Genomic DNA, 16482 nt, shown 5'->3' on the forward strand with positions numbered 1-16482 from the left:
GTTTAATTAATTGCCTAATCGTCACAATCATGGTAGGTTCACGAGGTGGATGTAGATCTGAAGATAGTTGGTGGTATTAGAGACTATGTAGTTCGTATGGGATTTCTATTTAGCGAAGGGTACATACTAGCAGCCAAGGCACCGGAGGAAGCGAGTTTAACTGTCACGAGGATGACATCCTCCAAATAAATGGCTTGAGGTGTCTTATGACCGGTGTCGTACGAGCGATGAAGGTTAGTGTTGTGGATCATCGGACTGTGTCCTATAGCTTCGCGCCAAGTGAGGGGAGTCCACTATCAACGATCAGATTGTGGGGTTATCTGTTATATCAGTTTTGGCCTGAGATGTAATTATGTGGTATTGAAAGGTTCTCCGAAATTTGTATATGATTGAGAGTTAAGATTTGTATGGGATGATGCTAGGACTTGCGGTATTCCCGCTTCCTTAATAATTCTACATTTCAGTACTAGCGAGGTCACAGAAATAATTTCTGAATACTCGGGGTGCTACAATAAGTTCTTTTAATGCACCACCGGCACGGGGTTCCTATAATGGTTATTCCAGTTATCCGACAGAAACTCAGTATGAGCAGTCGAACCCGCAGAGGGGTTTTTATCACTGTGATTGTACTAGGCAATTCATGAAAGAATGTCCCAGACTTGGGAGAGACGGATTTCATCAGAATACATAGGCTACAAGCTTTATTCCAGTTAATACTCCACATGCACACCCAGTTATGGGTGGAGGACAAGCGGGTTGAGGGCACCCAATAGGGGGAGGCCCGGCCCATTGATATAATTGTTATGACTTGGTTGAGGCCAATACACCAGATGGTGTCGTACAAGCATGATTTAATTTATAATAAAAGGAGCACTATTCTTATTTTGATTCAATTCTGATTATCGAGGTGAGACCTCCTATCGTGCTCCATATAGACCGAGTTTGTGATTTGTACACCACTCACGTGTTTACCCATGTTGGGAGATTTGATGATGTTAGCCCGTGTCTATCATTTTTATTTTTGTTCACTATTGAGGGCTATAAGTCCAAAAATCACTTTCTATTACTCACTACAGTGGGTTTTGATGTGATTTCAGAATAATTGATTTTAATTTTATGAATTATATGCCCTATTGGTAAGGGGGTTCATTATGTGTTGTAAAAACTGTTTACGGAATTTGTTAGAAAGAAGAAAGAAAGGAAAGTGAAAATTTCAGTTGGCACAATATGCAAAATACTTGTGATTCGGAGTTGAGGACGAGATCCTCGCATTTTTATATGATGTGAAATATTGAAACCTGGCTACAAGCCACAGTAGATGTTATATAAGGACGAGGTCCTTGTGGTGAAATATTTATGAGTTTAAATTGTCCCTTTGTGAAGTTTAATTTGTACTATAGTACTAATAGGGAGTTATGCCTGATAGACTTATGTGATAATTCTTTTATGTGTTTCTGTGCCATAATTGTGCTGTAATTATTGAGTTTTAGCCTACGAGGTAAGTGCCTAGGTGACGTTAAATGTGACTCGTTAAATCGGGTAAATAGTTATGAGGTCTTTATGCCTCACATTTTGCTGTAAGTATTGTGAAAATTCGAAATGAGGTTTTGGTTAATATGAGGTTAATTGGCGATGTTGTAATCGATTATGAACAACTATTAAGACCAGAGATGTGGTGATGGGCATACATATTATGTGCTTCATGTCCTGATATCATTATGATAACGCAGTGCTTGTAATGCTCAGATTAGTGTTATTGATATATGCATTGTGGTGCTTTGATGGGTTGTGGATGTGTTGTTAGGAATTGTTTTGGTGTTAATCTGGAAGGTGGATAGACCCAATTATAGGGGAGACTCTACCAAAATTTCTAAAAAATTTGGGAGTTAGTAAAAATTTGGAGGATTGAGACGTGCAAAAGAAGAGATAACTTATGTTATGTGTTTGAGGGTGAATGATCCTAAGCGGGGGAGAATGTAACACTATCAAGAAAGTTGATGTGTGCGTAGGCACGAGTTGCTATAGCTAGTTGAAACTAATACCGGGCGTTGATATAAAAATCATGCCTTTTGGAAATGTTTGGAGTGTAAGAAATTGGTTTTATGACTTATAAATATGTGTAAAAAGGAATAATCTCCACTAAGATGATGTTGTCGGACCCGTGTTCAATTTTTGGTGACGTAGAATCACTCGTGAGTATGTGCGATATAATGCACTCAGTAATTTAATATCATCAGAATAGTTCTTGGCATGTTCGAGGACGAACGTATGTTTAAGAGGAGGAGATTGTAACGACCCAACTTGTCATTTTAAGAATTTATGTCCCGTTCGGAAGCATAAGGCTTTGAGCAGCTTCGTATTATGTGTATTGACTTGCGTGCGTGGTTGAATTCAGTTACCAGATGATTTGGAGTGATTTGGGACACTTGATCTTTAAAACGGAAGCTTAAGTCTTAAAATTTTTTACCGTAGTTGGAACTATATGAAGACGACTCCGAAATGGAGTTCCGTCGGTTCCGTTAGCTCCGTTGGGTGGTTTTGGACTTAGGAGCATGTCCGAACTGTGAATTTGAAGTCTGTAGCTGATTTAGGCTTGAATTGGCGAAAGTCGAATTTTTGGAGTTTTGGACCGGCATTGGACTTTTTGATATCGGGGTCGGAATGCGATTCCGAGAGTTGGAACAACTCCGTTCTGTTATTTGGCACTTGCCTGCAAAAATTTATGTCATTCCAGGTTGGTTAGATTGGTTTTGGCACGAGTTTTCGAAGTTGGAAGTTTTGGAAGTTTATAAGTTCGATTTGTGGTGCGATATGTATTTTCGGCATTGTTTGATGTGATTTGAGACCTCGAGTGAGTCCGTGTTAGGTTATGAAACTTGTTTGTGTATTTAGACGGGGTCCCGGGGGCCTCTGGTGTGTTTCGGGTGGGCTAGGAGTCCTTTTTCCCTATTTTTGAACTATTGTTTCTGTCTTCTGGTGTTCTTCTTCGCGATCGCGAAGTGCCTCTCGCATTCGCGAAGTGTTACTTCTGACCACTTCATAACTCTTCTTCGCATTCGCGTTCAACCTCTCGCGTTCGCGAAGGTTTGGCTTTTTCTTAATCGCGTTCGCGAAGAGTAACTTTGGAGGAGGGAATATTTGTTCTTCGCGTTCACGAAGGTCTGCTTTTCCTTTCTTTGTGTTCGCACCCGTATCTTCGCGTTCGCGTAGCTATGCTATTTCACTCTTTGCGTTCGCATACTGCTTCACGCGTTCGCAAAGAGCAGTGGTTGGGCCATCAGACTTTTCCTCTACGCATTCGCAGATGTGTTGTCGCGTTCGCGAAGCACAACTGGGCAGCTTTCATTTTTCTTCTTCGTGAACGCGATCCTTTCTCCGCGTTCGCGATGCACAATCACATGGGCAGAATATAAGATTTTGAAATCGAGGGTTAGGCCATTTTTATTATATTTTTACTTGTAGAGCTCGATTTTGAGCGATTGCTTGTGGGTTTTTTTAAGCAAATTGATTGGGTAAGTGTTCTTCACCTAGAATTTATTTATTTCCATGATTCTATTTTTATTTTTATCATTTAATTTATGTTTTGAGTTGAGGAAAATGGTGGTTTTAAAAGATAATTTTCAAAATAAAAAATCACAATTTGAGGGATGAAATGGTATCGGAATTTGATGATTTTAGTATGGTTAGACTTGTGAGTGAATGGGTGTTCGTATTTTGTAACTTTCGCCACATTTCGAGACGAGGGCCCCGCAAGCGGTTTTTGGGTTAATTTCGGATTTTTATTGAAAAATATAGTATTTTCTTATGGAATTGATTCTATAAATTTTGTTGACTGTATCGAATTAATTGTGACTAGATACAAGGATTTCGGAGGTCAATTCGCATTACAAAGGCACAACAGAGTAAATAATTTTACAGTTAGAGGTAAGTGTCTTGCCTAACCTCGAGTGGGGGAATTACCCCTTAGGCATCGAGTTTTATGTGCTATTTGTGAAATGTGAAAAGCCGTGTACACGAAGTGACGAGTACGTACTCGGGCTTATATGTGCAAATTTAATTGGGTTAAAGTCTTAGACATTATTGTGGAGTAAATTGGATAATTGTTGGCATTTATTAAATCATCTATTTGCCATGCCTCAATCCTTGTTTGTTGAATTTGTTTCTATATGACAATTTGATGTGATTGTTATTTGAATATCTATGTAATTCCGTGAGTTTGTTGGTTTGATATTTCTTGGAATTTAATTTCATTATGGATTTTTCCTATGCAAATAATTAATTAAATGAGCTTAAGAAGATGTGTTTATATAATTATTGGGAATTTGAATTAATGAAGGCGTTGCCCTATGCTGAGTAATTTCTATCTCTGTTGATTATTTTTGAGGTCTTATACACATTGTGTGGAGCCTTCGGCTATTTATTGTGAAATTAATTAATTTGTTGTATCTTTGGAATTTGTTGTGGCCATTGGGCAAATTGTGATATGAATTGATTTTGTTCTGTTGCCGTGATAATTTTCTGTGTAAATTGTTGTGTTGTGTGAGTTGTTATTTTGATGATATAATGGTGGCATTTTACCGTTGATATTATGTGGGTATAAGGGAGGTATTTTACTATTGTTATGTGTGTTGGGCTATTGTCTGGGCGTCGTGATAAGGGTGGCTATAGGAGCGATAAGAGTAGTTATAGGAGCGATAAGGGTGGCTATAGAAGAGATAAGAGTGGCTATAAAAGCGATAAGGGTGGCTATTGATATTGTCAGGGCGGAGAGATCAGGGAGGCTCTTATAGGAGTGATAAGGGTGGCTATATGAGAGATAAGAGTGGCTATTGTCAGGGATGATATGTGATGATGTGGAGTGGTTGCATTGGTGATTTTTATGTAATGTTGTGATTTTTTCTTGTATTTATTTTTATACCTTGTACAATTTGTCTTGTTGTTGGTAAATTGATAATAGTCTGATTTATGTTGAAATTGAGAGTCTGTGGCTATTGTCAGGCGGTTGTGATAAAGAAATGTGGGCACGAGGTGCCGTGAGTAAATAATGATAATATTGGCACGTGAATTGTCCGTGCAGATGAGATATAAAATGTGGGCACGAAGTACCGGGGAAAATATGATGGTTTTATTATTGGCATGTGAACTGTCCGTACAGATGTGATATGAAAAATGGGCACGAGGTGCCGGAAAAATATGATGGTTTTATTATGGGCACAAAGTGCCGTGAAAATATAAAATTGGGCTAAGACCCGTGTTTACAAAAAATATGAAAAGGGCTGAAAACGCGTATTTTTATGATTATGAAATGAGGTGTCACATGGTGACTTTTTATTGAAAGAATTATATTCAAAATATTTATTTGGAAGGATTTTTATTCAAAAAGTATTTATTGAAAGAATTATATTTTAAAGATACCTAAGTGAGGAAATTATGTTTGAAAGAGATTTATGGAATGAATTATATTTGAAAGATATTTATTTGAAAAAATATATTTGAAAGAGAGTTATTTGGTAGAATTATATGTAAAAGATATTTATTTGAAGGACTTGATTTAATTGGGTGTACTTGTATTTATTAATTGTTGAGCGATATTACTAGTTGATTTGTGTTGCCCTTATTGTTATTTGTTTCCTATTATTTTGTATATCATATTGCACAGGTTATTAGACTAGTGAGTGTCTTGACTGTACCTCGTCTCAACTCCACTGAGGTTATTCTTGATACTTATAGGGTACCGACTGTGGTGTACTCATACTACACTTCTTCACATTTTTGTGCAGCGCTAGGTGTTGGAGATATTGGATTCGGACAGAGCTAAAGTGTGATCGCAAGGATTCAAAGTAGAGTTGCTTGGTCGTTGTAGTCCCTTGGAGTCTTTCCATTTTATTGTACTGTCAACTCTTATTCGAACAGTATTGTATATTCGATCCTTGAGATCATTGCATGTATTCAATTAGAGTTCGTGACTCAGTACTGCCAGTCTTGGAAGGTTGTTTGATTATTTCCGATGTTAGTTTTGATTACTTAAAAAAATGGCTTAAATTGAAATTGAAATCGGCTTACTTAGTCTTAGAGACTAAATGCCATCACGATGCCTATGATGGAATTTTGGGTCGTGACACAACATTTATCGTTCATTTCATAACAATTTTCAATTTTTTCCTCTGTTTTATCTTTTTATCTATCGTTTTCTCCTGTGGGAAAAAGAGAAGCATTTATAACGTTCATGCCAGACACCTAAACTTCACGTACCATACATTGCTACTTCTGTCAACCGACTGATTTCCCTATCAGTACTGGAATCAACAAGGAGCTTTTGATTTTTCTTTCTTTTTGCCCTGTTTTTTCTTTAAAAATGCAGACGTTTTTTTTAAAAAAAGGAAGAAGAGGAAACTTTTCTCCCATTGAAATTGATTATTCTTGCTGCCTTCATTGATCAGAATCTAACAAATTAAAGCTCTAAACAAACTTGAAATTTAATTCTTTTCTTTCGTTCTTTTGTTAAGTAATTGTAAGAACTAAAAACTACAGCGAAGCCAACCCCTGTTAATCTCTTTGTATGTGACTGACAGAGTTATCTATATATACGTCCATATATGCAGGGAGTCGGAGTTATTAAATATCTGGTCCAAAATAGTTATTATTTTAGAATATCAAGGTATAATTAATTACTTTTTTTTTATTTTGCCCTTAGTATTAAATATTTTTGAAAGTAAAAAAATTGACTACATATCATAGAAAACTTAAATATTAAATAAGGGTACAGTAATTAAAAAGCTCTCTTATTATTTCTTAATCAGTGTAAAAGAAAACATGACTAAAATAGACCGGAGGGAGTAGTGTACTGAAAAAGTTGGTATGAAAGAGCACTTCTTCCTTCGCTATTTTCCTTTTTCAAGACTTTTATATTCTTTCCTTTGATTCTTTTGCAGCATGAATGCTACTCTTTTATGGGTGACCTTCCTCTCGTAAGGATCCTTTGGCTTGATTCCCTTATTTAGGGGCGGAGGCTAAGCATTTGGCCAAATTTAATAGTTTTGATTTAAATGTTGTATTTATTTGTAAATGTTTATTGAATATGTATAAAATTTTCTTGTACCTCTTTAACACCCAAAGACTGAAGAAAAATCAAAGAAAAGGTCAAGAATGATATGTGAAATTCCAAACGTTATTTAAATTTTGGGAAAATACATAAGATGCACCCCGAATTTATCCTGAAAAATCAGTTCCCAACTCAACTTTTACAGGTGTTCTTTTTCTACCCTATACTTGTCCAGACTGAATTTAATTCCTCCCTATAAATACATAACCAAGCTTGTGGAAGGCTGTGTTCTCCACGCTCCGCCACATGTCAATTTTAAATTTATTTTAGTATTTCAGGTATTGTTTCATTTTTTAATTATTTTTTAATCCCAGTCCACTCATGTCACCGTTATTTTGAAACAAACATTGGGTTTTCATGGAGTTATCACTATTTTCTCTCCTTTAACCATAACCATTAAAGACCAGCAAATCAGACCACCAAATCAGTTGTTTCTAATCTAAAGAATGAAGTTCGGGCAGAAAAAGATGGAGAAGAAAGACCCACCAAAGCTCTTTGACTGAATATTAACTGAAAAAATTATCCGATAAAATGACCGGCAGAGACAATGAAGACGGCTAGAAAAAAACTCTCCAATGATGATTTTATTTGATCTTTTGGGACGAGCTAATGAAAATGAGATTGGAAAAATATTGGAAGCATGGGTCAGGTGGAAAAGAAAATGGTAAGGGTGAATGAGAAAGGGTGATTAGGTGGTCCAGCAATAGTGGGAGTGTAGCACTAGCTGTGTATTTTGGGTTGGAGAAGAGGAGATAGAAGAACGGATTGAGAGAGAAATAATAAAATAAAAATATCTCAGCATGATTAGATGAAGTAGCCACGATTAATTTCTTAGTCGATCGTCACGATATGACAATGCCTCCACATGTAAACACATAGCCATAAAATAAGCCCATATCGGTAGTCCCTTTTAAATACTGCAATATGTGTTTGATTCCATTCCAATGTCTCCATATTGGAGCAGGGCTATATCTTGCTAAGATATTAACTGAAAAAGTTATGTCAGGCCTTATAGTATTAGCAAGATACATAAGTGCACTAATTGCATTAAGATATGGTACTTCAGGACCAAGAAACTCTTCATTATTTTCATGAGGTCAGAATGGATCTTTATTTTTATCGAGTGATCTCACAACCATCAGGGTACTCAATGGATATGCTTTATCCATATAGAATCGCTTTAAAATATTTTCAGTTTATGCTGATTGATGGACAAAAATTCTATCTTTCATATACTCAATTTGTAGACCAAGACAAAATTTTATCTTTCCAAGATCTTTTATTTTAAATTATTTCTTAAATAGTCTACTGATTTAGGAAGCTCCCTAGGAATTCCAATAATACTTAAATCATCAACATACACGGCGATTATGATAAATTCAGATCCAGATCTTTTTATAAAGACACAAAGACAATTTGAATCATTCTTGTACCCTTCTTCAACAGGTACTCACTCAGGCGATTATACCACATGCGCCCTAATTGTTTCAATCCGTATAAGGATTTTTGAAGCTTTATTTAATAAATTTTTTGAAAACCTTAATATGCTTCAGAACAATTTAAATCCTTCAATGATTTTCATTATACGCATATCAAGTTTTTCATGTATTGCCAGATTAAAACCTGAAATGACTACATCCACCATACAAGAACATATCTCTATATAACCAATGCCATGATATTTACAAATCTTCTTGTGATACAACTTTTCTTTATGTCTATCGACTTGACTTTTGTTTCGCACAAGAACACATTTATACCTTCAGTGGATTTATACTTTCAGGTTTTGGGATTATCCGTCTAACTTCACATTTTGCAGATGAAATCAATCTTGATTGCGTATTTTTTATTTTTATTTTGGCCAATCATTTATCTGTCTACATTCCATGATAAATTTGAGCTCAAGATCCTCATCAATATTAATAATATAGAGCTCCATATTATATTAACAACATCGTCAATGATTATTTTATATCGGTTTCATTATTACCCAATAAAGACATAACTTATTGAAATCTCTTTATCTCATTATTTTCAGGTACCTGAGCCTCTACCATGAGGTGATATGAAGTGTTATGTCATGGTGCTCTTCTAGAGCACTTGTCTGTTTATTATGACCATCTTGAACATCTGCTCCTCTCCTTCTTCAAGGAGTTTTATCTTTGGAACCGATTAGTCTATTACGCTTTATACGTGCCATAAAATCTGTCCATCAGGGATGTTATTCTATTTGGAGAATTAGCAGCTGAAATATAATATTTAGCTTTGGGTCAGCAAATGCGTCTGGCAATAATTTACAAATGATTATCACTTGAAATTCAAGTTCATATTTTCTTGTACGAGGATCTATATGTATTCATAATAATTCATTCCAATTATCAATTTCTCAGCTGTCCATTTTCTCTCCCTAATATTGGGATCACCAACACATTTCTCAACATTCTTTGAGAATCCATCTTTGTACATAGTGGTGGCATAATTAAATCATATAGCTCATCCATATTTCTAGATGGAAATTATTTGGTTCCTGACGCTGAACCGATTGTGATAGGGAGAACTTTTCATAACTTGGCTAGATGCGTACAAGTGTTGCTGTATATTAAACAATACATCTCATACCAAATTTCGTTTTGGGAGTTTTGTTCTCATAGCCAATGGTTTAGCTATAATTGGAGGCATATAATTTCTGCTAAATCAACTTGGATTTAAACAAGTATTATCAAGATAAATCATATAATTTATATTCTGGAACTTTGCTCTAATAATTTGAGCAAATAACCTTGCAAAAGTCAAAATGCAAGTTGAACAAATGCACATGTGACCATAGAATAGATGCATCTATTAAAATCATATAATAATAAAAGGTCCACATGGCAGGTGACTGGGCCCATATATTTTATCACGACCCAAACCAATGGACTATTACGAGTGCCCGAGGTTTACCCACTGAACACCCCTAAGCATACGTCTAAGATATAAACATGAAATAAGTGTAGGTTAGGCATAATATCTGCCCCTAAACTGTTGTATCATGTGAATAACATACGTGAGGAGACATACTCAAAAGACATATATACATATATATACGGAATACAGTAGGGCGAGCCGACAAGGCCATACTATCCAACTATACATGATTGTCTACAGACCTCTAATAGAGTGTAAAACTGTATAAAGGATTGAACTGGGCCCCGTCATACCCTTATATGTATACAAAAGTATCGTACCAAAACCCAATTGCAGCTTCGGATCAAATGAGCACACCAATTCTCGCTGAGCTAGGATCCTAAGGAGGGGACCGCCAGCCTGTCTACCTGCACCTTCGGGCATGAAACGCAGGCCCCCGGGCAATAGGGGCGTCAGTACGAATAATGTACCAAGTATGTAAGGCATAAAAATCAATATATAAAAGGCATGAAAGAAATATAGAGTAAATAACTCAGCCTGTAAGTCTGAATAGCTCTGTGAATCATGAAAAATATTTATAATACCATGCGCATGCGTATAAATGTCATATCATGCATAGGTATATGCGTACATAACATCATCAAGCCTCTAAGGGGCATCCCATCATATCATCTCAGCCTCTATGTGAGAATTCATGAATGTATACCAGCTGATCAGGTGGTGGTGCTTATATAACGCCATTATCTTTCCCTCATACCCCATATACATATACTATACGCGTATATAATGTCATCTGGTCATGGATCAATATACATGTATAAATGAATGCAGTGCATAATGAAATAAGTTAATAAGATCTCTCGGAATGTCATGAGACCCATGAACAGACGATATGATAGTAGGACATATGGGAAATCAAGAACATAGGTAACCTTAGCACTTCTAGGAATAGAATCATTCGTGAAAGTGGCGTGCTTGCTCGATTTGTTGTATCATATGAATCATGCCAAAAGGAAAGAAGGGATAGCCTTAACATACCTGTATGATCTCTTCCTTATTACTCAACCAAGCTTAACACAACTTCTTGCATCTATAACAAGTGAAATGATATTGCCGTTAACATATAATATCGTACCATCGTATTTGGCTAGCGTATGGCTTAAGGAAAATCGGGCAGCAACTCCCCTATTTTTAATACATCCCAAAGACCACTAAGGGCCATAAACAGCCCAACAACAACAACTATAACCCACAATAGCAATAACAATAATATAATCCAATATGAGTTTCTCTGATTATCTTAACAATCATATTGAGCGGCAAGCTCGTTTTTTCTCATAACAAGATATAAATTAAATCCAACTCTTATTCCATAAATTAGTTTACAACCTTCAGAACATCATACTTATATGTACTATATTATTTCTAGTTCAAAACATTCACAAAATGCCTTCCAAAATAGCCCCATACGTCTAGCACCTTAATTTTTATCGTCAATCACTTGTTTTTCATCTTTTATTCTTCAATCAACTTAATTAACACCTAGAAAAACTTAACAACAGAAGACACAACATTATCAAATTATTTCTCACAATTTCCAGCACCACAAAGCATATATTTAGCCACAAAACAGTCCAACCAAAAAGACAATCATATCCCATGTTCTTTCAAGTGCTATCATATGGTTTTTCACTCAAACAACACAACCAACACAAGATTAACCTTAGGCACAATCAAGAAGATTTTATATATATACCTTGGACAGAAGCTACAACTCGAAACCATATCTCATCTTAGCTCACAATAACCCTCAATCACACCACAACATCATAGAAGCATTCTCTTATAGTCTTTAACAACTTTGATGATGATTTGAGTTGATTTCGCTTGAGTTTGGTTCGTTGGATCTTGGGATATGTTATGGAGGGTTTTGGAGAGCTTTTGGATGAAATTTAGGTAAGAAGTGACCCGAAATGAGGCTGAAAAGTCTTTTAAAAGACGTAAGGTCGGTGGCCATCTCAAGTGGGTCCCAATCGAGCTGCTTGCGCAGTCTTGCAAAAACGCGAATATCTCACTACTCCGATGTCGTATCGACTAACGGTTAAATGCGTTGGAAACTAGACTCGTAGATATTCAATTTGTTATAAAATATGTCCCAAAAATACCCCATATATTACACGAAATGTATTGCTCAAACTTTATACTTTCTATCCAAACATCATATATAGCCATATTATGACTTTAAACTCATTTAAATCATGATTAACAAGTCTAATATTCATTACGTCACCTTGGGACGCACGGGGTATAACAATCTTCCCCCCCGTAGAAACATTCATCCTCGAATGTTAAACTCCCAGAAATCTATAGAAATTTTGGCAGAGTCTCCTCTGTAACGGTACTACTACTAACCTTTCACACAGCAAACCCAAAAATACAAAGCCACATAGGGCCACAATCATCAATAACACCAATGGCCTCACACGACCAATAATAATAACTAACATAAGAGTAAAGAATCATATACATACCTAAAGGTTGTGATGTCACAGTCACATCCTCCTCCGGAAGCGAAAACAAGTGAGGATCCCTAGTCTTCATTTCTTCTTCAGCTTCCCAAGTCATCTTCTCCACATTATTGTTTCTCCAAAGTACTTTAATCGAAGCTACATATTTAGTTCTCAATCTCCGAACTTGTCTATCTAGTATAGAAATGGGAGGTTCCTCATATGATAGATGCTCTGTAACATGAACATCATCAACTGGAATGACTTTAGAGGGATCTCTAATACACTTACGAAGCATAGACACATGAAAGACTAGATGTACAGACTCCAAGTTGGAAGGCAAGTCTAACTCATATGCTATTTGACCTACTCTGCGTATAATCTTATAAGGTCTAATGTACCGAGGGCTAAGCTTTCCTTTCTTACTGAATCTCATAATGCCTTTTATCGGTGATACCTTTAGGAATACCCAGTCATCTACCTGAAACTTCAAGTCTCGTTATAAGCTTAATCTTCTCAACTGCCTGTTATACCAACTCTAGTCCTGCTAACTTAGTTTCCCCAATCTCGAACCATCCGGTAAGAGACTCCCTAATCTCGAACCATCCGATAGGAGACTTACACTTCCGTCCGTAAAGAGATTCGATTGGAGCCATCTGAATGCTTGAATGATAACTATCATTATATGCGAACTCAATAAGTGGAAGATGATCATCCCAGCTACCCCTGAAGTCTATCACACAAGCCTGTAGCATATCCTTCAGTGTCTGAATAGTACTCTCAGCCTGACCGTCTGTCTGGGGATGAAATGTTGCACTAAGACTTACCTGAGTCCCCAGTCTTTTTTGGAAGGACCTCCAGAAATTAGTTGTAAGTTGAGCACCTCTATCTGAGATAATAGATATAGGAACACCATGAAGTCGTACTATCTCCTTAATGTAAAGCCTTGCATAATCCTCTACTGAATACGTAGTCCTGACAGGCAGAAAATTGGCTGATTTTGTAAGTCTATTAACAATAACCCATATAGAATCGAACTTACACTGGGTATGAGGTAAGCCTATGATGAAATCCATATTAATCACTTCCCATTTCCAAGTCGGAATCTCTATAGCTTGAAATAATCCACCGGGTTTCTGATGCTTAAACTTAACCTGCTGACAATTAGGGCATTGAGCAACAAACTCTGCTATATCCTTCTTCATTTCGTCCCACCAGTATATTCCTCTGATATCATGATACATCTTCGTCGCTCCTAGATGAATAGAATAACGAGAATAGTGAGCTTCTCCCATAACCTGCTGGCGCAACCCTGCCATATTATGAATACATAATCGACCTCGATATCTGAGGACTCCATCTCAAATGGTGTCTTCTCCTTTGGAGGGGTTGTATCTCTACAGTGAGCTAGCACATGATCTTCATACTGACATTCCTTCACTTCAGTTACTAGAGAGGATGTTGTTGTGTCCTGAATAGTAACTTCGGTACCACCTGAATCTGGTAATCGAACTCCAAGATTAGCTAGCTGATGAATCTCACGAGCTATCTCACTCTTCTATGGATGTAAATATGATAGGCTACCCATAGATCTACGGCTAAGGGCGTCGGCTACTACATTCGCCTTCTCTAGACGGTATAAAATATCAACATCATAGTCTTTCAGTAGCTCTAACCATCGCCTCTGACGTAAATTCAATTCCTTTTACTTGAATATATACTTAAGGCTCTTATGGTCCATATAGATATCAACATGAATGCCATACAAATAGTGTCTCCACATCTATAGTGCATGAATCACCGCGGCTAACTCTAAATCGTGGGTCGGGTAATTCTTCTTGTGGTTTCTTAGTTGTCTAGAAGAGTAAGTGACAACCTTACCATGTTGCATCAATACACAACCTAATCCAATGCCTGAAGCGTCACAATAGATAGCATAACCATCGGTCCCTTCTGGAAGTGTCAGAAATGGTGTTGAAGTCAATCTGTCCTTCAATGCCTGGAAACTCCGCTCACAAGAATCAGTCCACTGAAACTTAGTTGCCTTCTGAGTCAACTTTGTCAATGGTGCTGAAAGAGAAGTAAAACCCTCTACAAATCTCTTGTAATAACCTGCCAAACCCAGGAAGCTACGAACCTCCGTCGGTGTCGTGGGTCTAGGCCAAGTCTTCACTGCCTCAATCTTTTGTGTATCAACCCGGATAACCTCACCTGAAATAATATGACCAAGGAAGGCTACAGAATTCAACCAGAATTCACATTTAGAGAATTTTGTATACAACTTCCTTTCTTGTAGAACTCTGAGTACAATACGTAAATGATCTACATGCTCGGCCTCTGAACGGGAGTAAACCAAAATATCATCTATAAATACAATCACGAGCTGATCTAGAAAGGGTCGGACCACACGGTTCATCAAGTCTATGAATATTGCTGGGGTATTGGTCAACCCGAACGACATAACTCGAAACTCATAGTGCCCGTATCTGGTCCTAAATGCTATCTTTGGAATATCTTTCTCTTTAACCCTTACCTGATGGTACCCAGACCTCAAGTCTATCTTCGAGAAATACCTGACACCCTGCAACTAATCAAATAAATCATCAATTCTCAGGAGCGGGTACTTATTCTTGATCGTTGCCTTATTCAACTACCTGTAATTAATACACATCCTCAAGGAACCATCTTTCTTTCTTACAAATAACACAGTTGCTCCCAACGGTGATGTACTGTATCTGATAAAGCCTTTATCAAGCAAATCCCTCGGTTGTTCTTTCAACTCTCTCAGCTCTGCATGTGCTATTCTATACGGAGGAATATATATTAGCTGGGTATTTGGTAATGTGTCAATAGCAAACTCAATCTCCCGCTTTGGCAAAAGGCCTGGAAACTCATCGGAAAAAACATCGGGAAACGCATTAACCACCGGGAAAGACTGAAGGGTCGGTGACTCTGCTTTCACATCCTGTACCCAAACTAAGTGATAAATATAGCCCTTTCTGATCATCTTCCTTGCCTTGAGGTAGAAAATAAACCTACCTTTTGGTGATGCAGTATTACCTTTCCATTCCAGAATTGGCTCCTCTAGAAACTAGAACCGAACCATCTTTGATATACAATCAACGTTAGCATAACAACAAGACAACCAATCCATACCCATTATAACATCAAATTCTACCATATCTAACTCAATCAGGTCTGCTATTGTAGAACGACTGTGAACTACTACTACACAATCCTTATATACTTGTCTAACTATCACTAGATCCCCAACATGTGTAGACACCTCAAAAGGTTCAATCAACTCAAGTTATATCCCAAACTTACTAAAAACCAACAGAGTGATGTACGATAAGGTGGAACCTAGATCAATCAATGCATATACATCATATGAGGAGACTGATAATATACCTGTAACAACATCAGGTGATGACTCTTGATCCTGTCGACCCACTAATGCATTAATACAATTTTGAGGACCGCTCGAGCTAGATGCTCCACTTATGCCTCTACCACGACCAGCCGTTGCCCATGAAACTTGCCCAGGGGGGCGTACTGATGATGAAAAATGGGCTACAGATCTCGCTGACTGAACTATAACTGCACCACCTCTCATTGGACAATCTCTCATAACGTGTCCTGGATAACCACAAGTATAACAAACACCCAACCCTACAAGACACTTCTCGGCATGCTGCTTATCACACTGAGAACATCGTGGCAAGGGTGGCCTCATCTGACTTGACTCACCCCTATACTGAGAACTAGAGGCCCTGGAACTCTGACTGGGCCCTGAATATGTGGAACGATCAAATCTCCAACCAGCAAACTGAGAGGGTGCACTAGCCAATGGTTGGGCTAGATACTAGATACATCAGGTACTGTTGTCGTTGACCACCTCGAAACTCACTAGAAAGACCTAAAGATCCCGCTCTCTTACTCTGGCCCCTCTTATGCTCACGATCG

At 37.4% G+C, this 16482-nt stretch overlaps 1 protein-coding gene across 1 annotated transcript in view; it reads right to left on the minus strand.

The window, feature by feature from the left end:
- Positions 1–16252, minus strand: part of LOC138898020 (uncharacterized) — a 36280-nt gene extending 20028 nt beyond the window's left edge. Inside the window, exons 1-4 of the mRNA XM_070184050.1 lie at positions 15928–16252; positions 15215–15399; positions 14398–14515; positions 13847–14016 (exon numbers count right to left, since the gene is read on the minus strand). Of these exons, the coding sequence (XP_070040151.1) occupies positions 13847–14016; positions 14398–14515; positions 15215–15399; positions 15928–16252 (798 nt within the window). The remainder of the gene's footprint in view (positions 1–13846; positions 14017–14397; positions 14516–15214; positions 15400–15927) is intronic.
- Between the last annotated feature and the right edge of the window lie 230 nt (positions 16253–16482).

Source organism: Nicotiana tomentosiformis, chromosome 8, assembly GCF_000390325.3.
Source record: "Nicotiana tomentosiformis chromosome 8, ASM39032v3, whole genome shotgun sequence".
Lineage (NCBI taxonomy): Eukaryota > Viridiplantae > Streptophyta > Magnoliopsida > Solanales > Solanaceae > Nicotiana > Nicotiana tomentosiformis.